This window comes from Malaclemys terrapin, chromosome 23 (assembly GCF_027887155.1).
Source record: "Malaclemys terrapin pileata isolate rMalTer1 chromosome 23, rMalTer1.hap1, whole genome shotgun sequence".
Classification (NCBI taxonomy): domain Eukaryota; kingdom Metazoa; phylum Chordata; order Testudines; family Emydidae; genus Malaclemys; species Malaclemys terrapin.
Genome location: NC_071527.1, coordinates 3,591,630 through 3,614,708, shown reverse-complemented (window position 1 = coordinate 3,614,708; position 23,079 = coordinate 3,591,630). Strand labels below are relative to the sequence as shown.

At 65.4% G+C, this 23,079-nt stretch overlaps 1 protein-coding gene across 8 annotated transcripts; it reads left to right on the top strand.

The window, feature by feature from the left end:
- The first annotated feature begins 353 nt into the window (after positions 1-353).
- On the top strand, positions 354-22,234 carry ARHGAP9 (Rho GTPase activating protein 9). Of its 8 annotated transcripts, XM_054012198.1 has the most exons (20): positions 358-641; positions 1,412-1,497; positions 3,085-3,121; positions 4,007-4,409; positions 5,688-5,944; positions 7,573-7,791; positions 9,397-9,543; positions 11,006-11,122; positions 11,362-11,423; positions 11,848-11,935; positions 13,019-13,114; positions 14,038-14,136; positions 15,038-15,164; positions 15,277-15,390; positions 19,025-19,123; positions 19,624-19,701; positions 19,834-19,887; positions 20,295-20,429; positions 20,817-20,922; positions 21,720-22,234. In XM_054012198.1, exons 4-20 carry the CDS (start codon positions 4,007-4,009, stop codon positions 21,904-21,906), a joined length of 2,388 nt encoding a protein of 795 aa, XP_053868173.1. In that variant the 5' UTR covers positions 358-641; positions 1,412-1,497; positions 3,085-3,121; the 3' UTR covers positions 21,907-22,234. The 8 variants fall into 8 exon arrangements, with proteins under 8 accessions (XP_053868175.1, XP_053868173.1, XP_053868169.1 ...); XM_054012200.1 differs by lacking the exon at positions 1,412-1,497 and having other exon boundaries at positions 354-641; positions 20,295-20,416; positions 21,720-21,810; XM_054012194.1 differs by lacking the exon at positions 1,412-1,497.
- Positions 22,235-23,079: the final 845 nt, after the last annotated feature.

Sequence of the window (23,079 nt, the reverse complement as noted above, 5' to 3'; positions counted from 1 at the left end):
CAGCTAACCCAGCTGGTATCGCACAGACCAACCGCAGCAGCATGGCACAAGAGAGCAACGAGCGACAATGCGCACCGGATTCCACTGCCGGACACACGCTCGGCTCAGCGTCAGCCCGGCGGCGCTGGATAGCTTCACCTTCCCTGGCACAGCCTGAGTGGAGAACGCCCGCTGCTCACCCTGTGACAGAGCCACAGAGGGGACCCAGGGGTCCTGAGTCCAGTCCTCTGTTCTTGCTGCTAGAGAACATCTCCTTCCAGAACGGGGACTAGAACCCAGGAGATCTCACACTCCTCCCCCGGCTCTAACCACTAGACACCACTCCCCACCCACAACCAGGAATAGAATCCAGGAGTCCTGACACCCAGCCCCTCCCACCACTCTCATCCACTAGGCCCCACTCCCCTCCCACAACCAGAAATCAACCCAGGAGTACTGGTGCCCCCAGCAGGCAGCCAAGCTCTGTGCCCAGGGCCAGCCCTGGCTGCCTGTCACATGGCCGGGGAGGTGTCACTACAGCTGCTGACGTGGGCCCGAGCTGTCTCAGGACCCTCCTCCTTTGGCAGCTGCTGCTGAAGCTGCCAGCAAAGTTGAGGAGGTCCCGCTCCAGTGAGGGGAGCGACTGGACAGTGAGTGGCCAGGTAAGGGGCCTAATGGGGCAGGGAAGGACTTTTCTGGCCAGCCTCTTAGCTAGGGAGAAGGTACCCAGGCTCCTGATGCTGGCGGGGGACTCGCCAGTTGCAGGCTGCCCACCATTCTAGGGCTGAAGCCCTCATGAGATGCTGCTCAGAGCCTAGAAAGATACGTGGGGAGGGGGGCATCTCTGCAAGGCTCCCGCCGAGAGCATGCGCCAGTAGGAAAAACCCTGCGGTGCTGCTGCCCGGGCATCCCATACAGGTGCAGAGAGCCACCGCCGGGCTAAATCCTACCACTACAGCCACGCACGGGCATCATCCGGCTGGAACCACGCACAGCCACCGCCGGGCTGGTGCCACGCACAGCCACCGCCAGGCTGGTGCCACGCACGGCTGCAGGTTGTCTGAGGCACAACTTTGCAAGAGGAAAGGCGCTGAGCCGGCGATTCAAACCACATGTTGTCTGTCTCCACACCGCCCCCGACACGCAAGGAAATGCAGTGTTCAAAACAACATCTGGGGGAGCCACCCAGGCTAAGCCGGGCTGTCCAGGCTGCAGGGACCGAGAATAAAACAGAGGGGTGGTAGGTGGGACTCTACTCCTGGGAACGGTCGAAAGGGGCGGACTAGGCAGGGCTGCTGCCTGTCCAGATTTTCCAAGGATGGGTCCATTCTGGAGGTAGCTGTTCTGGGAAATGTGCAAGGATGCTTGCGTGGCACACGCTGCCGGGTTCCCAGTTTCACCCCACCTGTCCTATGTTTTTGTACCTCTGAAGTGGCAGCCCTAGGACGAGGCCCCAGGCTTCCCAACGCCCACGAGGGGGGCATGCGATTGGTAAGAGAGAGAAGGAGGAAAATCCAGGTGTGTTGTTTGTGGGAGACGCAGATCCCCATTTTCCAGATGGAGAAACTGAGGCCAGGGGTAGATGACATGACTTGCCCAAAGTCACCAGGCAGCAGAGGAACCCTGATCTCCTGGATCCCTGCCCTGTACCCCATCCCCATGGCAGCCTCCCTCCCTCTCAGTGGGTGTGTCTCTGATTGTCGGAGGCATCACGCCTCCCTGCGGCTCCGGTTGCATTTGGCTGCTGTTTGCTCAGCGCCTCAGCCGCAGGGCTGCATTTTCGATGGACTGCCGTGGGTTTCGCGCGCGGGCCGAGGGTCCTGTTTAACTGGTGACGTGCCAAGGATAGTCCATTTCAGAACTCAGGGGGAGGGGAAGGGGCAGAACTGAACAGAGGCAGGGGTAATTGACAAGGCTTGGTTGTCAGATGCAGTCCCCCAAAGCGACTCGATTGAAGGGGTCTCCGGGGAATAGCCCCCTGGCCAAGGGGGGCATGGCGTATTTTGGAATCAGTGATAAAGAAGCAGAGAGGGCCTGGGGGATGCAGAGTCTTGAAGAGCTGCTAATCCTCATCGCTGGCTGCAATGTGGGGGCACCACCCAGAGCTAGCTGCATCCCGTCAAATTGAGGTTTGTCCTGGGAGGTGCGGTGGAGTCTGATGAGGCCCCGGCAGGGACGTGGGTTAGAGAGAACAGGACTCTCCTCTCATGATTGTTTTATTCCACATGGGTCTTCCCCCCCCCACCCAGTTCCCTCCTTCCCATCTGTGCTGAGCGTGGGCTGCGCCCCAGGGTGCTGGAGACAGAGACTCACTCTGCTCACGCCGCAGCTCGGCTCACAGGAAGCCAGTGCCCCTCGCCGAGCGGAAATGCGGTACCTGCGCTGTGCGCGCCAGGGGGGTGGGGTGGGGGTGACTGTACGAAAACAATTAAAACCAGGTCCTTTGTGCTGCCTCGAGGGCAGGGGGAGGGGAGTGAGGCTGGGCCAGCGGCTGCCTTTTCGGGGTCCCTGACTTCAAGACCCCCCAGCCGCTCCTCCAACCAGCCAGAGCATCTCAGAGACGGGCACCAAAAACACACACATACCCCCACCCGGCCCTTGGCCAGTCACGCCAGTCCTTAATTCCCCTCCTTGGTGCCAACCGGCGCCTTGGTTCTTGGCTGCACAGGAGAGGGTGTGGACTGGCCCCACGCGTGGCAGAGCAAACATCAATCCCGCCACTGGAGATCCCGACAGGCGCACTGTGTCTGGCTCCCGCTTCCCATAGTCACATGCAGAATGGGCAGTCAAGAGCCAGGACTCCTGGGTTCCATCCCCAGCTCTGAGAGGGGAGGGGGGATCTAGCGGTCAGAGTGGGGGGCTGGGAGTCAGGACTCCTGGGTTCCACCCCTGGCTCGGCTGATAACTCTGCCTTGGGGGTATCCCCACACCGTGCCCCAGGAGGCTGACCCGCTGACAGGCCTTTGAGAGCCTGGGCTGGCAGGGGCGCCAGTTTCGTAAGCACAGCCCCGACCTTCGCCCCTTGGGGACATGTGCACCCGGCTCAGCGCCCTGGTGCCCGGAGAGCATTAACCCTTCAGTGCCTGTTTTTCTCCTCCCCCCCAGGTGCTGCAGGCCACCTCATGGCAGCACCCCAGCGGTGGTGAGTCCCTGCGCGCCGCGCCACCACCTCCAGCCCAGCCCGTCCCGGAACCTGAGCTCCCTCCTGGCCTCGTCCTCCCCTTGGGTTCAGCTGGGCCTGAATGAGGGCAGCTGGCCCCCTCCCCTGCACAGCCCCACGCAGACGCCTGCCCCTGTGGCTCTGGGCACATGCAACGGACCCATGGGCACAGAGCATGGGCAGAGCCCCCTTGCCATGCCAGTTCTCGGCTCCACCTCCATCCCCACGGCCCAGGGCGCATGGGGGAAGGAAGGGGCCTGGAAGATGCCCCACATGGGGGACTCTGAGTCCCAATGTCCCGCCTCTGGGGGAAATGTTGGGGATCACCCGGGGAGGAGGGGGGATACCCAGGGCTGTGTTGCTGGTTCGGGCCCTGGGGCAAGAGCCGCTTCTGCACCCCTCTGCCCAAGGCTGCCTGGTCTGGGGAGGGAAGGACATGCCAGGGCCCTCCCCCCCTGAACAGAGCCAGTCACCCCGAGCTGTACGTGGCCGCCTGCGATGAGCCACTGGCTGGAAAGCCGCAGAGCTGGCTGGCTTCCTGTTGTAACAGCATCTGGGCTTCCTGTAGCCACGTGGCCTCACCCGCTGGCCGCTACCAGGGCGCTGAGCCCTGCCTCGGACATGTCCTCTGGGGGGGCAGGGCAAGCAGTCATGTCCCAGTCTCTGCAGCCCCCCTCACCCCCCCGCTGGTCCAGCAGCAGGCCTGAGGCCAGGAGGTCTGGGGCCTGGGGGAGGAGTGGATCACACCGGCACCGTGTGACTCTGAGGGGAAAGCCCCCATTCTCCAAGCCAGCTGGTCCCCCTTTCCCCGTGCCATTGGGGCTGATGCCCCGTGTCTCAGCCTGGTCCCCTCCCTTCTCCTTCCAGATGACGGTGCTGGGCCCCGGCTGGGCTGGGCTGGCGGCACGCACACGGCGGCCAGCCGCTCTCCCCCTCGCTGAGATGCTGTCCGGGCGGTGGCGGCTGGAAGGCCGGTCCTGGCGCCGGGCCGGCTCCTCCTCGGCCGTGGCGCTGCGAGCCCTCTACGACTACCAGTACGAGGCGGAGGACGGGCGCCAGGTGGCCATCGCAGAGGGCGAGCGCTTCCTGCTGCTGCACAAGTCCAACGAGGACTGGTGGCAGGTGCGGCGGCTCAGCGATCCCCGGAGGGCGCGGCCCATCTTCGTGCCGGCCACCTACGTGGCGGAGGTGGGCCCTGGCGTGGAGGGTGGCCCGTGGCTGAGCGCCACGCTGCTCGCAGCCGCTGGCACCGGGCAGCACCCGTCCCCGGGTGAGTGTCTGCCAGGGAGCGGGGTGAGGGCTCAGCAGGGGGCTCTCTCCCCTCCCAGCTTGGCACGAGGGGGTACTGGGCTGCAGGGACCGGCCTGGGGGTGTCACAGATCCACAGGATCAGGACCGGTCTCTGGGAGGACCCAGACCCTCTTGGGGTGTCGCTCCCCCTCCAGGGTCTCCCACGTGGCTTCCTCGCCTCCTTAGACTGGCCCTGTGGCCGTCAGCCCCTTTGCGTCCCGCCAGCGAGTTTCACTGAGACAGACCCCTGAGGGCGACTAGTCCGCTCTGTGCCGCTCGCCTGCCAGCGCAGGGGCGCTCACACGGCGGGGCCAGGCAGCCGGGCATCTGTCACCTGGAGCCTGGTCCAGGGAGGCCCTGGGCTAGCGCCGAGGGACAAAGGCTCTGGCTAGCCCAGCACCCAGCCAGGCTGTGGGGAACCCCCTTGTTCCAGCTCTGACTCTCTGTGAACCCACCCCCTTCCCAGTAGCCAGCCCTTCTCCCCCCTCGCCCCTCTCTGGAGCTGCGGCTCAGCCCCCCCTGCGGAGAGGCGGGGCCCAGATCTCTGTCCTTGGTTGCTGGGTATCGGTGTCTGGGCAATTGGGGTGGCCATTGTCTTGTCAGATGCTCCTGGGATTAAGGCCAGGCCAGCGGGGGCACCACTCGCACCTCCACCTCTTCGCCTGCCCTGGGAGCAAACGGCCCTTTGCCCCTCCCGCCCCCCGGGGAACAGGGCAGCACAGGGGGAAACTGAGGCACGTACAGGCTTTGTGGAAATGTTACAAAATTCCCGTTTTGTCACAGGGGGTTCAGCAGGGGACGCTCTCCCCTTGCAGTCAGGGCTGGCCCCAGTGTGGCGCTGGGGGGCTCTGCGCTGCAGAGAGCGGGGGGGGGGGCTCAGCAGGGGGCGCTGTGCTGCAGGGAGCAGATCGGGGGCCCTCCTCTGGCAGTCAGGGCTTCCCCCAGTGCCCCAGGGTGGTACTAAGGGGCACTGTGCTGCGGGGAGTGTGTGTGGGGGGCTCAGCAGGGGGCGCTGGGCTGCTGGGGGGGGGGACTCAGTAGGGGGCGCTAGAGGAGGCTTCTGTCGAATGAGCTGTGAAACCAGGGGGCCAGTGGGGTCATGCCCTGAGCTGGGGAGGGTCCCAGGCTCTGAGCTGAGCAGTGGGGTACCCTCTGTCGGTCCACGTGCTGTTCACAAGCCGAGACGCCCCCTCCCCTCCCCCCGCTACCCCCTGGTGCACCAGAGGCTCTGACCCAGCTGTTCTCTCCCCCTTGCCAGGCCTGCAGCCGCGGTACCGATCTCTCCAGGACCTGTCCAGCCTCCCAGCCCGGCCTGCCCAGCCTGGCCACCACTCCTGCCACAGCCTGAGCCTGCCGGCCTGGGAACCCGGCCCCCAGCTTGGCCCGGGCCACCCCGTCAGCAGGAGCGTCAGTGCCTCTGGCCTGGCCCAGAGCCCCAGCAGGGACGCGCCTGCCCCCAGATGCCAGCAGGAGAGGTGCCCGGAGCCGGTGGGGCAGGGGGTCAGCCCCCCTGGAGTGAGTATGGCCTCCTGGGGGAGGGGCAGGGGTGGGGTGTGCTCATCTGGCTCCCCCCACATCCCACCCCGCCCTTCTCCATATCACCCACCCAGAGCAGATGGGCAGGGGTGGAGCAGTCCCACAGCACGTGGGCAGCCCCCTGCTAGCCCTGCCCTGGGCTCCCCCCACCCAGCTCTGCCGGTGCCCCTCACCCCCAACCCGCAGCCCCTGCTAGCCCTGCCCTGGGCGCCCTGTTGCCTGGCCCTGGCCTTGGGTTCATTTGGGAGCCTCCCCCGTCCCACCCACCCGCCTTCCTCTTTCTTCCTCTCTCTGACCACAGGGAGGGAAGTGTAGGTGCAGGGGCTGTGCTAACCCACAGGATGTGGGGTGAGCTGTGGGAGGGGCTGCCCCATGGGGTGCGGCCTGGAGCAACGCTACAGGCTCAGCTCCCCAAGAGTTACAGGCCCAGCTGCTGCTGGGGGCCGGGGCTGAGTGCTCAGCTGCCCCCCCAGGAGGGGGGGCGGACTGACGGGCTAGGCAGCAGCGCCAAGCCGTGAGTGTCTGCTTGGGACCTGGGGGGAGGGCGGGCAGTGGGGCTTGGGGGGCAGGAGGAAGAGGAGGGAGGAAGGGCGCTGCGGGGTGGGAACTGGGTGCAGAGAGGAACAGGATAGGGGACAGAGGGGCTGAGCAGGGACGAGGGGGCCTGGGGTACGGGGGTGGGGACGATGGGGGGCACAGGAAGTGGTAGGGTGGAGTTGGCAAAGCAAGGGGTAGGAAACGGGGTACAGGAGGGGGAAGGGAGCCGGGGGCTCAGGACTGGGGAGGCTGCAAGGGGCACCAGCTGACGGGCGGCTCAGGGCCCCTGGCACTGTTCCAAGCCGCTCTGGGGAAACCGTTCCCAACCTTGGCGAAAGCAAAAGTTTCTCTGCTTCGCCCAGAACCGGCGGGGGGAGGAGGGGGAGGAGCAGGGTGGGTGGTGGCGGGGTCACAGGCCCGGTGCTCGGCACCCGCTCTGGATGCCGCCAGCCGGGACTCTGGGGCGGGGTCTCCCCTCGGGGCTCACTCCCCCCGGGCAAGGAACCGGCTCGGTTCGGCGCCTCGTGGGTCTGCCCTCTGTCACCCGGTGAGCTCCCCTGGGGGAACCTGACACGCCCCCCAAGGGCCCTGCCTCCCACCCGAGGCCGGCCGGCAGGGACTCCCAGCCAGCGGGTGAGAGGCGGGTTGTTAGTGGCCGGGAACCCAGCGTAGGACAGAGCTGGTTAGCACCCACCAGGGACTCTCAGCAAAGTGCATCTGGGGGGGGAGCCAGAACCCACGGCCCTCCCCCCGAGTCCCAACCCAGTAGACTGACCCCTTCCAGCTGCCCAGCCAGTCCCCCCCCCCCCGCAGCCCCCCCCTCCCCCCCCTGCTTTGTCTCTTTCCCGGGCCAGCAGGTCACCTGGTCTGCACCAGCACCTCCGCTCGGGCCACCACTTTCCAGGCTCCCCCCCCGCCAGCTCTGCCGGTGCCCCTCGCTCCCGACCCACAGCTCCTCCTGGATTCTCTCTGACTGTGCACCCCCAACTCTGCCATTGGGGTGGGGGGGTTCCCTGTAGCCGCTGGGGGCAGCAGCCCTGACAGTAACCAGCCCCCCACATGCCCTGCAGGTTCCGCCCCCTGGAGCCACCATGGAGGAGCCCCCGATTTACTGCAACCTGGAGGAGATAAAGCGGGTGAGGGGGGAGCCCCCCAACCCCAGCGGCCCCCCACTGCAGGTGCTGGACACCTGGGAGCGCCACCTCGACCCCAGCACCAGCCGTAGCTACTTCTACAACCCGGAGACAGGCGACAAGTCTTGGAAACCTCCACGGCGCCACCGGGAGATGGTAGGCAGCGGGGGAGCTGCCCCATTGTCCCCCTGGGCCGGGTGTGCTGCCCAGCCTCCCATGCCCTGGCCTGGCCGAGCCAAGCACCCGGGCTGCCCGCCAGGTGCTTTAGAAGGCTCAGCGCTAATTGCTCTAACGAAGCACCCCAGGGAGGGGAGGGAGCTGGGTGGGCCGTGGGCAAAACCCGTGAGTCTCCTGCTGCGACAGTGTCCCAGGAGCGCGGTACCAAGAGCAGTGCAGGTCAGGAGGGGCACCGGCAGAGCTGGTGGGAGGCAGGGCTAGGCTAGCAGGGGCAGCGGGTCGGGAGTGAGGGGCACCGGCAGAGCTGGGGGGGGAGCTCAGGGCTGGGCTAGCAGGGGCAGCGGGTCGGGAGTGAGGGGCACCGGCAGAGCTGGGGGGGGAGCTCAGGGCTGAGCTAGCAGGGGCAACGGGTCGGGGAGTGAGGGGCACCGGCAGTGCTGGTGGGAGGCAGGGCTGGGATAGCAGGGGCAGCGGGTCGGGAGTGAGGGGCACCGGCAGAGCTGGGTGCGGGGAGCCCAGGGCTGGGCTGACAGGGGGCTGCGGGTCGGGAGTGAGGGGCACCGGCAGAGCTGGGCGGGGGCAGGGTTGGGCTGACAGGGGGCTGCGGGTTGGGGGGGAGGGGCACCGGCAGAGCTGGGCGGGGGCAGGGCTGGGCTAGCAGGGGGCTGCGGGTCGGGAGTGAAGGGCACCGGCAGAGCTGGGCGGGGGCAGGGTTGGGCTAGCAGGGGGCTGCGGGTTGGGAGTGAGGGGCACCGGCAGAGCTGGGGGGGGAGCTCAGGGCTGGGCTAGCAGGGGCAGCGGGTCGGGAGTGAGGGGCACCGGCAGAGCTGTGGGGAGCCCAGGGCTGGGCTAGCAGGGGCAGCGGGTCGGGAGTGAGGGGCACCGGCAGAGCTGGGGGGGGAGCTCAGGGCTGAGCTAGCAGGGGCAACGGGTCGGGGAGTGAGGGGCACCGGCAGTGCTGGTGGGAGGCAGGGCTGGGATAGCAGGGGCAGCGGGTCGGGAGTGAGGGGCACCGGCAGAGCTGGGTGCGGGGAGCCCAGGGCTGGGCTGACAGGGGGCTGCGGGTCGGGAGTGAGGGGCACCGGCAGAGCTGGGCGGGGGCAGGGTTGGGCTGACAGGGGGCTGTGGGTTGGGGGGGAGGGGCACCGGCAGAGCTGGGCGGGGGCAGGGCTGGGCTAGCAGGGGGCTGCGGGTCGGGAGTGAAGGGCACCGGCAGAGCTGGGCGGGGGCAGGGTTGGGCTAGCAGGGGGCTGCGGGTTGGGAGTGAGGGGCACCGGCAGAGCTGGGCGGGGGCAGGGCTGGGCTAGCAGGGGGCTGCGGGTCGGGAGTGAGGGGCACCGGCAGAGCTGGGCGGGGGCAGGGTTGGGCTGACAGGGGGCTGCGGGTTGCGGGGGAGGGGCACCGGCAGAGCTGGGCGGGGGCAGAGCTGGGCTAGCAGGGGGCTGCGGGTCGGGAGTGAAGGGCACCGGCAGAGCTGGGCGGGGGCAGGGCTGGACTGACAGGGGGCTGCAGGTCGGGAGTGAGGGGCATCACCATGGTGCGGGATGGGGGGCACTCCCTGACTCGCTCCCCTCTCCCCTGCAGAGTTTGGTCCCCGTGGAGGCCCTGAGCCCCGAGCCCCCGGCAGCCGCTGACCCGGGGGAGACGCTGGCGCAGGGCGGGGGCAGCGTCCGGGCCACCCGGCTCGGCTACACCAAATCCATGATCTTGCCGGAGTCCCGCGTGCCCAAGGTGAGATGCCCGCAGGGGACTGGGGTCGCGTAGGAGGGACTGGGGGCAGCGCCTGTGTTGTTTCTCTGGGGTCGGTGTGTTGGGGGCGGGGCTGGTCCTCGGGCCACATCTGGGGGGGGCGAATGTCAGGAGAGGGGTGTCTGGACTGTTTTGTCTCTGGGGCCGCAGGGTGCATGGGGGGTGGGTCCTTGGCTCTGGGGGGCCAGGAGGTTGTCTGGGGCAGCAGCCCCATGTTCTTTCTCAGGGAGACTGTGTGTTTGGGGTGTGGGTTAGCATTCTGGGGGGAGCCCCATGCAAATCCCACATCCTCTTTCAGGGGGCAGGATGGGGGGGCAGGGTGTTGGGAGGCATGGGGGGGGCCGGGTGTGGATGCCAGGTGTTGGGGGGCATGGTGGGGGCAGGGTGTTGGGGGAGAGGGCGGGGGGGTAGAGTGTTGGAGGGCAGGGTGTTGGGGGTAGTGTTGGGGGGTAGGGCATTGGGGGACATGGTGGGGGCCGGGTGTGGATGCCAGGTGTTGGGGGGCATGGTGAGGGTAGGGCATTGGGGGCAGGGTGTTCGGGGCTGGGTGGGGGGCAGGGCATTGGGAGCAGGGCATTGGGGGTAGTGAGGGGGGGCAGGGTTTTGGGGGGTAGGGCGTTGGGGGCAGGGTGTTGGGGGGCCAGTTGTGGATGCCAGGTGTTGGGGGACATGGTGGGGGCCGGGTGTGGGGGCCGGGTGTTGGGGGACAGGGCGGGGGTAGGGCGTTGGGGGCCGGGTGTTGGGGACCGGGTGGGGGGGTAGGGCGTTGGGGGTCGGGTGTTGGGGGGCATGGTGGGGGTAGGCCGTTGGGGGCAGGGTGTTGGGGGCCGGGTGGGGGGGTAGGGCATTGGGGGGCAGGGCATTGGGGGTAGTGTGGGGGACAGGGTGTTGGGGGGCAGGGTGGGGGTAGGCCATTGGGGGCAGGGTGTTGGGGGCCGGGCATTGGGGGGCAGGGTGTTGGGGGTAGTGTGGGGGGCAGGTTGTTGGGGGACAGGGCAGGGGTAGGGCGTTGGGGGCCGGGTGGGGGGGTAGGGTGTTGGGGGCCGGGTGTTGGGGACCGGGTGGGGAGGTAGGGCGTTGGGAGTCGGGTGTTGGGGGGCATGATGAGGGTAAGCCGTTGGGGGCAGGGTGTTAGGGGCCGGGTGGGGGGCAGGGCATTGGGGGACATGGTGGGGGCCAGGTGTGGATGCCAGGTGTTGGGGGACAGGGCGGGGGTAGGGCGTTGGGGGGCATGGTGGGGGTAGGGCATTGGGGGCAGGGTGTTGGGGGCCAGGTGGGGGGGTAGAGCATTGGGGGGCAGGGTGTTGGGGGTAGTGTGGGGGGCAGGGTGTTGGGGGGCAGGGTGGGGGTAGGCCATTGGGGGCAGGGTGTTGGGGGCCGGGTGGGGGGGTAGGGCATTGGGGGGCAGTGACCCATCTCCCCTGTTCTCTCATTCTCTCTGCAGGTGTCTCACCGCAGGAATCGCTCCCAGCACAACTTTGAGGACTGGTTGGGGACCGGTCCCCCCTCCACCTCCCCCTCCCCCGGGGACTCCCCCCCTCGCCCCTCCGACTTACCCCATGTGAGTTACCTCCCCTCCCCCCCCACCCCTGACTGCACAGGAAGCTCCAAATTGCTGAGATTCCCGAGAGCTGGTTGCAGCCTGGGGTGGTTCAGGCCGGGGGATGCTGGCCTGGGCAGGTTGCGGGGAGGGAGTGGGAGGGTGAGGGGTGGGGTTACCAGGGGGGTGTGGAAGAGAGGGAGGGAATGGGGGGCAGGGGCTGTGAGGGGTCGAGGGGCTGACGATTCTCCCCGTGGCAGGAGGTGGAGAAGGCCGGGCACCTGAACAAAACCAAGATTGCAGAGGGTGGCCGGAAACTCAAGTACGTGTGTGGGGGGTGTCCCTGCAGCAGGTGGCAGGCATCCTGGGGAAGCAGGAGGGGGGGTCCCTGTGGCGGGGGAGGCATCCTGGGGGGACAGGACGGGGGTCCCTGTGGTGGGGGAGGTGGCCTGGGGGGGCAGCAGGGGGGATCCCTGTGGCGGGGCGTGGGGAGCCGCTCGGCCTCTCACAGCCCAGGGGGTTTGGACAAGGGATGTCCTGGGCATGAATGGACAATGGGGCCTTTCTAGCTGCCCAGAGCATGGGGGGGGGGGAAGCTCGGGGCCCAAGGAGGGGGGAGCTCAGGGCATGGCGGGGGGGGGGGAGCTGGGGCTCCCGGGGGGGGGGGGGGGGGGTGTTCCAGGGCAGCAAGGGGCCGGGGGGGCAGGGAGCTGTCCCAGCTGGGCTCAGCCCCCTCTCTCTGGCAGGAAGAGCTGGGGCATCTCCTGGGTGGTGCTGGCTGGGAACAGCCTCGTCTTCTACAAGGATCTCAAGGGCCCGGCCCCCGCCAGCTGGGTGAGTGGGGAGCTGGGGGGGAGTGAGCGGGAGAGTGGGAGGGGGCAGAGGTGAGTGTTGTACTTAAAGTACCGCACAGGATCTTTTCAGGGGGAATAAGACAAAACGCCACATTTATTAGTAATACATGTATTCCTTAACACTGTATTATATGCATATAATATATTACACTTACACACACACACACAAACACACTCCGTCTTGTTGTTACCAATTAGTTGCTCCCCTTAACTTTACTGGCCAGGTGAGTTAGATGGGGGAGGGGGTGGAGCCGGGCTTCTGTCGATCCGGATCGATGCTCCCATGTTGACAAGACGAGACCCGGGGTCCTCTGCAAGACACCTCACTTTTATATCAGCTTTTCTCTTATGCAAATCTATACCAGATTGAAACTCTGTGTCTGTGTCCATTGGTTCTTTGTGCTGCTTTCTTTTGAGTGTTGTCCCAATGCTGCAAAGAGGGTGTTTCCAAAAGAAGGTGCTTGCTTCTAACCCCCGAGGCCCCGTATGTCTGCTTGTCTTTAATGAGCCCACTTGACACGTTTTATTGTCCTTGGGTCTGGCTCCCAGCCCCTCTCCAACAGTTGAGGCTGTCTGGAGGTGCTGCCTTCCATGCCTTGCTCATCCACACCTCATTCATTCAACAGGGCAATTGATTAAGAGTGGGGGGGGGAAGCTCTTGTTCTACTGCTAGCAAAAATAATTTTTCTTCTATCTTATTCTATCCTTAGGGGCTATAATATTATACCAAGGGCAATGCAAAGTTTCTAAATGAGGTTTTGATACAAAGTCCTGTGAAAACAGAGGTCACACGTGGGTAGACCCACCACAAGGTTATATGAAGAGGCACAATGTAAAGTCATATGAAAATTATCAGAGATTTATCTACATGAGAGGGGCAGAGGAGGGGTTCACACCTGTCCCAGACCCCAGGAGCTGGGAGCTGTCTGGGGAGGGGATGCCCTGCCCCCAGACCCCCCCGTGCCAGCCCACGCTGCAGCCCAGGGGGTGCTTTGGGCCCGAGCCCCGAGGCTGAGCGATGCCCGTGGGTGCTGCCCTGACACCCCCTCCCCTTGCCCCCCAGAGACCCGCCAGCAGCAGGCCGGAGAGCAGCGTGGACCTGCGGGGCGCCGTGCTGGAGCGGGCGCGAGACATGTCCAGCAAGAAGAACGTCATTCATGTGAGTGTGGGGGGAGCCCCGGCTCCCAGCAACCCCCCCCCCCCCGGCTCCCAGCTATCCCCGCCAGGGACCCAGAACCCCTCCCCCGGCTCCTAGCCATCCCCCCCAGGGACCCAGAACCCCTCCCCTGGCTCCCAGCCATCCCCCCCAGGAACCCAGAAACCCCCCCAGCTCCCAGCAATGCCCCCCCAGGGACCCAGAATCCCCCTCCTGGCTCCTAACCATCCCGCCAGGGACCCAGAATCCCCCTCCCGGCTCCTAGTCATCCCGCCAGGGACCCAGAACGCCCCCCCAGCTCCTAGCTATACCCCCCAGGGACCCAGAACCCCCCCGGATCCCAGTAACGCCCCCCCAGGGACCCAGAACCCCTGCCCTGGCTCCTAACCATGCCCCCGCAGGGACCCAGAACCCGCCCGGCTCCCAGTAACGCCCCCCCAGGGACCCAGAATCTCCCCTGGCACCCTGCAATGCCCCCCCCCAGGACCCAGAACCCCCCCGGCTCCCAGCCATCCCCCCCAGGGACCCAGAACCCCCCCTGGCACCCTGCAATGCCCCCCCAGGGATCCAGAACCTCCCCTGGCACCCTGCAATGCCCCCCCAGGGACCCAGAACCCCCCCGGCTCCCAGTCATCCCCCCCAGGGACCCAGAACCCCCCCTGATCCCTGCAGTGCCTCCCCAGGGACCCAGAACCCCCCCTAGGATCCCAGCAACACCCCCCAGGGATCCAGACCCTCCCCTGGCACCCAGTGTCCTATCCTGGCACCACTGCCGAACTCCGGGGCTCCTGGACCCCTGCACCCCACGGTCCCTGCCCCAGAGCAGCCTGGTCCCCTCAGCTGCCCAAGGGGGGCCTTGCGGGAGGTGGGGGCTGCCCCTGCCTGGACCCCTGACCTGCCCGTGCCCTCCCCCCCCCCTCCGGCAGCTCCGGACAGTGACTGGCAACGAGTTCCTGCTGCAGTCGGACAGCGAGGCCGAGATCCAGGACTGGCACCAGACTATCAAGGGCGTCATCCGTAGGCTGGTGAGTGCCGGCGGGCAAAGGGTTAACGCGGGCCAGGCCTGGGTATTGGGGGGCCCCATCCATGGGAGAGCTGGGGACAGGAGGGGATAAGGGAGCTGCCCCCTGCCGACCCCCCACCCCCCGGCTCTGCCGGTGCCGACCCTCAGCCCCTGCTAGCCCAGCCCTGGGCTCCCTCCCCACAGCCCTGCCGGTGCCCCTCACTCCCGACCCACAGCCCCTGGTAACCCAGCCCTGGGCTCCCTCCCCACAGCCCTGCCGGTGCCCCTCACTGCCGACCCGCAGCCCCTGCTAGCCCAGCCCTGGGCTCCCTCCCCACAGCCCTGCCGGTGCCCCTCACTCCCGACCCACAGCCCCTGGTAGCCCAGCCCTGGGCTCCCTCCCCACAGCCCTGCTAGTGCCCCTCACTCCGACCCGCAGCCCCTGCTAGCCCAGACCTGGGCTCCCTCCCCACAGCCCTGCCGGTGCCCCTCACTGCCGACCCGCAGCCCCCTGCTAGCCCAGCCCTGGGCTCCCTCCCCACAGCCCTGCCTGTGCCCCTCACTGCCGACCCGCAGCCCCTGCTAGCCCAGCCCTGAGCTCCCCCCAGCTCTGCCGGTGCCCCTCACTCCCGACCCGCAGCCCCTGCTAGCCCAGCCCTGGGCTCCCCCCAGCTCTGCCGGTGCCCCTCACTCCCAACCTGCAGCCCCTGCTAGCCCAGCCCTGGGCTCTGCCCCCCTGGCCCCCCTCAATCCCGACCTGCTGTCCCAGCCCTGGGTTGCCCCGAATGTGGGGAATGCCCAGCACCCTGCCCCTCCCCCTCTGTCCCCTTGTGTGGCTGGGAGTGGTTCCCATCCCTTGTCACATCGCCCCCCCCACCCCCCCATTGGCTGCTCCCTGGCCTGACACACTCCCTGCGCCCCAGGACCGGGAGAACCCCCTGGACGAGCCGGGCTATGTGCTGCGCCGAGCGGGCAGCTCCGAGCTGGGGGACCTGAGTGGGGATGAGGAGGACGAGGGGCTGAGGCCGAAGGACAGCTGGAAATCCTCCGGTAGGTGCCCACCACATGCGGGGAGGGGACTGGCCTTGGGCTCGGAGGAGGGGAGGGGGTGACAGGCCTGGGGGGCTCTTTGGCTGCTTCACCGCCTCTGCCCCCCCTCCAGGCTCCCTCCGCAGCCCGGACAGCACCGAGAGGAAGCGGGTCAAGAGCAAACTCAGGCGCTTCATCGTCAAACGGCCCCCGCTGCAGAGCCTGCAGGAGAAGGGGCTCATCCGAGGTGGGGATCCCCTGCCCCCCACCCCTGCATCCCATCCCCCTGTACCCCATTCCCCTGCCCCCCGCCCCCTGTATCCCATCCCCCTGTACCCCATTCCCCCTGCCCCTCGCCCCCTGTATCCCATCCCCCTGTACCCCATTGCCCTGCCCCCCGCTCCCTGCATCCCATCCCCCTGCATCCCATCCCCCTGGGCCCCACTCCCCTGCATCCCATCCCCCTGTACCCCATTCCCCCTGCCCCTCGCCCCCTGTGTGACAATGCGGTTCTGGCGGAACCCAACTGAGAGTGCCAACTCAGGACAAATTGCTCAAATAGGGCAGTTACAGCCCAAGGCTGGGTTTTTTCCACCTCTAAGGCAAACCAAACCAGCCAGACTAGGAGGACTTCGGTCTCACCCCCTGGCTAACCGCAAGTCTCACAAGCAATCTCCTTAGACACTCCAGTTTCCCAGTACTCCCACCAGTGCCACTCGTTATGGGGACAAATGGTTATGAAAACCAATACCCCAGTAAAAGAAAAAAGGTTCTCCTGATCCCAAAGGACCAAGCCCCAGACCCAGGTCAATATACAAATCAGATCTTACCCACAAATCACGCTGTTGCCAATCCTTCAGAATCTAAAATCTAAAGGTTTATTCATAAAAGGAAAAAGATAGAGATGAGAGTTAGGATTGGTTAAATGAAATCAATTACATACGCAAAAAGAAGAACAGGAGTACTTGTGGCACCTTAGAGACTAACAAATTTATTAGAGCATAAGCTTTCGTGGACTACAGCCCACTTCTTCGGATGCATATAGAGTGGAACATATATTGAGGAGATATATATACACACATACAGAGAGCATAAACAGGTGGGAGTTGTCTTACCAACTCTGAGAGGCCAATTAAGTAAGAGAAAAAAAACTTTTGAAGTGATAATCAAGCTAGCCGAGTACAGACAGTGTGATAAGAAGTGTGAGAGTACTTACAAGGGGAGATAGAGTCAACGTTTGTAATGGCTCAGCCATTCCCAGTCCTTATTCAAACCGGAGTTGATTGTGTCTAGTTTGCATATCAATTCCAGCTCAGCAGTCTCTCGTTGGAGTCTGTTTTTGAAGTTTTTCTGTTGTAATATAGCCACCCGCAGGTCTGTCACTGAATGACCAGACAGGTTAAAGTGTTCTCCCACTGGTTTTTGAGTATTTTGATTCCTGATGTCAGATTTGTGTCCATTAATTCTTTTGCGTAGAGACTGTCCGGTTTGGCCAATGTATGTGGCAGAGGGGCATTGCTGGCACATGATGGCATATATCACATTGGTAGATGTGCAGGTGAACGAGCCCCTGATGGTATGGCTGATGTGATTAGGTCCTATGATGATGTCACTTGAATAGATATGTGGACAGAGTTGGCATCGGGCTTTGTTACAAGGATAGGTTCCTGGGTTAGTGGTTTTGTTCAGTGATGTGTGGTTGCTGGTGAGTATTTGCTTTAGGTTGGGGGGTTGTCTGTAAGCGAGGACAGGTCTGTCTCCCAAGATCTGTGAGAGTAAAGGATCATCTTTCAGGATAGGTTGTAGATCTCTGATGATATGCTCGAGAGGTTTTAGTTGGTAAGACAACTCCCACCTGTTTATGCTCTCTGTATGTGTGTATATATATCTCCTCAATATATGTTCCATTCTATATGCATCCGAAGAAGTGGGCTGTAGTCCACGAAAGCTTATGCTCTAATAAATTTGTTAGTCTCTAAGGTGCCACAAGTACTCCTGTTCTTCTTTTTGCGGATACAGACTAACACAGCTGTTACTCTGAAACCAATTACATACGGTAATTCATAAAAGGAAAAAGATAGAGATGAGAGTTAGGATTGGTTAAATGGAATTAATTACATACAGTAATGGCAAAGTTCTTGGTTCAGGCTTGCAGCGGCGATGGAATAAACTGCAGGTTCAAATCAAGTCTCTGGAATACATCCCCCGCTGGGATGGGTCCTCAGTCCTTTGTTCAAAGCTTCAGCTTGTAGCAAAGTTCCTCCAGAGGTATGAAGCAGGATTGAAGACAAGATGGAGATGAGGCATCAGCCTTATATAGTCTTTTCCAGGTGTAAGAACACCTCTTTGTTCTTACTGTGGAAAATTACAGCAAAATGGAGTCTGGAGTCACATGGGCCAGTCCCTGCATACTTTGCTGAGTTACAAGGCGTATCTGCCTTCTCTCAATGGGTCCATTGTATAGCTGATGGTCCTTAATGGGCCATCAAGCAGGCTAGGCAGAGCTAATCTCAGCTTGTCTGGGATGTCACCCAGAAGCATAGCATAAGTTTTCCATACAGACAGTATAGAGCCAATATTCATAACTTCAACTACAAAACTGATACACACATATAGACAGCATAATCATAACCAGTAAACCATAACCTTGTCCTAGACACCCCATTTGACCCCCTTTATACAAGATTTGGGTGCCACTACAGGACCTTGGTTGCAACAATGATCTATACGGTCCCAGTTTATGTCAATAACGTCACACCCTGTATCCCATCCCCCTGTACCCCATTGCCCTGCTCCGCGCTCCCTGCATCCCATCCCCCTGTACCCCATTGCCCTGCCCCCCGCCCCCTGTATCCCATCCCCCTGTACCCCATTGCCCTGCTCCCCGCTCCCTGCATCCCATCCCCCTGTACCCCATTCCCCTGCATCCCATCCCCCTGGGCCCCACTCCCCTGCATCCCATCCCCCTGTACCCCATTCCCCCTGCCCCCTGCATCCCATCCCCCTGTACCCCATTCCCCTGCCCCCCGCCCCCTGTATCCCATCCCCCTGTACCCCATTCCCCCTGCCCCCCACCCCTGCATCCCATCTCCCTGTACCCCATTCCTCTGCCCCCTGTATCCCATCCCCCTGTACCCCATTCCCCTGCCCCCCGCCCCCTGCATCCCATCCCCCTGTACCCCATTCCCCTGCATCCCATCCCCCTGTACCCCATTCCCCCTGCCTCCCGCCCCCTGCATCCCATCCCCCTGTACCCCATTCCCCTGCCCCCCGCCCCCTGTATCCCATCCCCCTGTACCCCATTCCCCCCGCCCCCCGCCCCTGCATCCCATCTCCCTGTACCCCATTCCCCTGCCCCCTGCATCCCATCCCTCTGTACCCCATTCCCCTGCCCCCCGCCCCCTGCATCCCATCCCCCTGTACCCCATTCCCCCCACACCCGCTGCATCCCATCCCCCTGTACCCCATTCCCCCTGCCCCACCACTGCAGAAGCTGCAGAAGAAGGGTTCAATCAAGGTGGGGACCCCATATGCCCTGCCCCCCTCCCCCCTCCCGCTGATACAGGAATGCATGGCCTTAGGGGATATTTGATGCAAATTATTTAATAAGGCAATTTGCATATTTGTAAAAACTGTGCCCTGCCCGCACTCAGCCCTGCCTCCCTCTCCTTGGGCCCTGTTCTCAGCCCCCCTTCCCCCAGCCTCCCCTTTTCACCCACCCGAAACTTGGTGCCCACAGCACCCCCAGTGGCAGCTGTTGGGATTGCAGCTGGTGGGGCGAGGGGATGGGCTGGGCAGCCCTTGGGGTGAGAGCAGGCCCCCCGCTCCCCTCCCAGGTCTGTTTCTGCCCGGCCTGGCTCCCATCACTGCCCTCTCTCCAGACCAGGTCTTCGGCTGCCGGCTGGATGCCCTGTGCCAGCGGGAGAAGGACATGGTGCCCCGCTTCGTTCGGCTCTGCGTGGAGGCCGTGGAGAAGAGAGGTCGGAGCCCCACGGGCAGGTGCCCGGTGTGCCAGCCCCCCCCAGCGTAGAGCCCCTCCCTCCCTGGGGCCCTGCCTGCCATTTGGGGGTGTCCTTCGGCAGGGGCCCCCCATATGGGGGCGTCCCAGAGCCCCTCGCGCCCCAGCCCACGGGTCGTTCCGCCCGTGCCCAGCCAGCGCCACCGGCACCCGGGGAGGGGGAAGAGACCTCGGACAGGGGGCAGATGTGCTCCCTGTGGGACCTCCGAGCGGGGCTTGGGAGGTGGGCAGGGGCACCTCCGAGCGGAGGGGGGGCAGGGGGACATATGGGGCTCTGAGTTGGGTGGGGGGGCGGGGGACACATGGAGCTCTGAGCAGGGTCTGAGGGGTGGGCAGGGGGGCACACAGAGCTCTGAGCAGGGGCAGGGGGCAGGTGGGGGGCACACGGGATTCTGCAGGAGAGGGGCAGGGGTCATAACTGCCCAGAGCAGGGTCTCACCCCTCCCTCCTCCGCCCCTGCAGGCCTGGACGCGGACGGGATCTACCGGGTGAGCGGGAACCTGGCCGTGATCCAGAAGCTGCGCTTTGCCGTCGACCGGGGTGAGCGTCTGTGCCCGGGGGGGCGAGAGGGGGCCCATGGCCTTTGCCCCGGGGCTGCAGTGGCCCCACCCAGCCGGCTTCCCCATAACCCCCTGCTAGGGCAGGGCTGTGACGGGGTGTGTTGTTTTGCAGAGCGGGCAGTGACCTCGGACGGGCGCTACGTCTTCCCGGAGCAGCCGTGCCAAGGTAGAGCTGTGCCGGGCGGGCACCGCAAGCGCGTCCCCTCCCCCTGTGCTGGGCCCGCGGCTGGGCCTGTGCGTGGAGCCCCGCGGGGTGCCTGGCGTCACCGGTGGGACGCGCTGCGCTTGGGGGGCGCGGGGTTCTTGGACGTGGGGGTGCCCGGCGTCGCTGGCGGGGTGCGCTGCGCTCAGGGGGCGCGGGGGTGTTCGATGTGGGGATGCCCGTGGCTGGGAGAGCACTGGGTGAGGGGGACCTGGGGGTGCAGTGGCTCCCGTAGTCCACACCCTGGGCGCACGCTACCCATGGGGCTGGCTCTGTCACTCCAGCACGGCCAGGCCGGCCCTGCACCCCTCATGGTGCCCCCTGCGCTCCCCATGCTGCCCCCCCGGGGCTGACCCGCCCATTTCTCCCAGAGGAGCGGCTGAGCCTGGCTGACCCCGAGTGGGACGACGTCCACGTGGTGACCGGCGCCCTCAAGCTCTTCTTCCGCGAGCTGCCCGAGCCCCTGGTGCCCTTCGCCCTCTTCGACGCCTTCGTGGGTGCCGTCAGTAAGGACCCACTGCCCCCCACAGTGCCCCTCCGCAGGGCCTCCCCTGTGCCCACCCCCCCCCCCCGCTGCTGTGGGGCCTCCCCTGTGCCCAGCCCCAATCCCCACACCCCGCGGGGCCTCTCTGGGGCCCAGCCCCCAGGGCCTATCCAGTGCCCAGCTCCCCACCATGGTGTCTCCCCTGTGCCCTGCGCCCCCATCCCAGGTAGGGGCAGGGGAGGTGGGTGCTGGCTGATGCCCTGTGTGCCTCCACCCCCCCTTGTGGCCCCCCCAACCCCAGGGGCCCAGGCGACCTTGCGCGGCTCGTTCCCACAGACTCCTGGGGGTGGGGGGCAGCCCTGGGGCCCCCATCTCGTCCAGCTGCAGAGCCGCATCCTTCTCCCCACAGAGCTGCCGGCCTACGGCGAGCGGGTGCAGCGCCTGGCCGAGCTGGTCCAGAGCCTGCCCCCTCCCAACTACGCCACCCTGCGCTACATCCTGGCCCACCTCCGCAAGTAAGGGGGGCCTGGGAAATCCGGTGGGGGGGAACAGAGCCAGGGGCTGGGGCCCCGGCGGACATGGAGGGCTGCAGGTCGGGATTAAGGGGCCCTGGGAGACATGGGGCTTGCGGGCAAGGATTGAGGGGCCTCAGTGGCTGTGGATGGCTGCAGATTGAGTTTTGGGGGACACCAGTGGACATGGGGGGCTGCAGGTCAGAATTGTGGGGTACCAGTGTCTGTGGGGGCTGCGGGTTGGGATTGAGGGGTATCAGTGGCTGGGGGGCTGGGGGTTGGGATTGGGGGGCCTGGTGGCCGTGAGGGGCAGCGGGTTGGGATCAGGGGGCCCGGTGGCCGTGGGGGGCAGAGGGTCAGAATTGAGGGTACCAGTGGCCGTGGGGGGATCGGGGGGCCCAGTGTCTGTGGGGGGCATCAGGTTGGGATCGGGGGGCCCGGTGGCTGTGGGGGGGCAGCAGGTTGGGATCGGGGGGTCCCGGTGTCTGTGGGGGAGCAGCGGGTCAGAATTGAAGGTACCAGTGGCCGTGGGGGCAGCGGGTTGGGATTGGGGGGTCCGTTGGCCGTGGGGGGCAGCAGGTTGGGATTGGGGGGCCCGGTGGCCGTGGGGGACAGCAGGTTGGGATCGGGGGGTCCCAGTGTCTGTGGGGGGGGCAGCGGGTCAGAATTGAGGGTACCAGTGACCGTGGGGGCAGCGGGTTGGGATTGGGGGGCCTGGTGGCCATGGGGGGCAGCAGGTTGGGATCGGGGGGCCCGGTGGCTGTGGGGGGGCAGCAGGTCAGGCTCCTCTCTGCCGCCAGGGTGATGGAGCATGCCGACGCTAACCGCATGACCCGGCAGAACATTGGCATCGTCTTCGGCCCCACGCTGCTGCGGCCGGAGAAGGAGCTGGCCAGCATGGCCGTGGACATGGTCCACCAGAACCAGGCCGTGGAGCTGCTGCTCTCCGAGTTCCAGCGCATCTTCCCGGCCCCCGGCCCCAACTGAGCCCCCGGACGCGCCCGGGCACTGAACCCCTGCCAGGACCAGGGCCGCCGCTGGAACAGACTGGAATCAGCACCCGCCAAGGACAATGGCCCTGGGGCCCCGTCCCACCCCCAGGCTTCGGACAATAGAGACCCTTGGGCCCTACTCAGGGCAGCTGCATGGGCGCCGGTGCCCCTAGAGGGAAAAGGCCCAGTGCCCTATTCCCCGCCCCTCTGAGCCAGCCTGTGCCCGGCGCCCTCTGCCCTGCCAGGTCTGTGTGTGCCTAGGGCACCGTCTGTCTGGACTCTCGAGCCCGGGGCCGGGCAGTAAATGGCCGTCTGCCCAGGAAGCCCCCCGTCTCTGTGCTGTGATTCGCCGCGGGGGAGGGGATCACCCCAGTTACGGTGACCTGGAGGTGGGGGGTCCCAAGGGGCTGGGTGGGGGGTCAGTTAGGCTGGTAGTCCCTCCCCCAATCGCTTCCCCTCTAACCCACTGCCCCCCCATCCCCTCCCTGAGGAGAGAAGCCAGGAGTCCCTTGGGGGCACCAACCTCATTGCCCCCTGCGCTGAGTGCCCCCCCCCCCACTGTCCTGCGGGCATCGGCCCCGCTCCGCACAGGACCCAGCCATACCATGGGGGGATGGTTATTTATTGATTGATTTTCTCTCACCGGTTTACAATCAGAACAACGCCCCCTCCCCCCCCCCGAGGTTGTGCCACGCGCTGCCAGGATCCTCGTGGGCCGCAGAGCGAAACTCCCTTGGTGGTGCCCCGGGGGCGGGGGGGCAGGACTCGCACTGGTGCCTGGATGCGAGGGCACCGGGGGGGCAGGAAAGCTTTGCCGCTCAGGCTCTGCTGTGCACCGTTAACTGCGGGCTCTGGGGCGGGTGCCCGTGGTGCCCACCCAGCAGTGGCAGGGCCGTCGCCATGGGCGGCAGGGGAGGGAGCCACAGCTGGGGGGCCTGGCCTGAGGGTGGGGCCCTGAACCCTGGCATGTGGCCCGCCCCCCCCCTCCAGACACACAGGGGAGTCGCAGGGGGTGGGGGGCAGCGTCTCCCTGGGCCCGAGCCCCAGGTCCTAGGCCCAGTGGGGGGTGGGGTCTCCCTGAGGTCTTGGTGCCCACAGTAGGCTGGGGTAGGGTCTCCCTACAGGGGTGGGGGTTAGAGTCTTTCCCTGGGGGCCGGGGTGTCGCCAG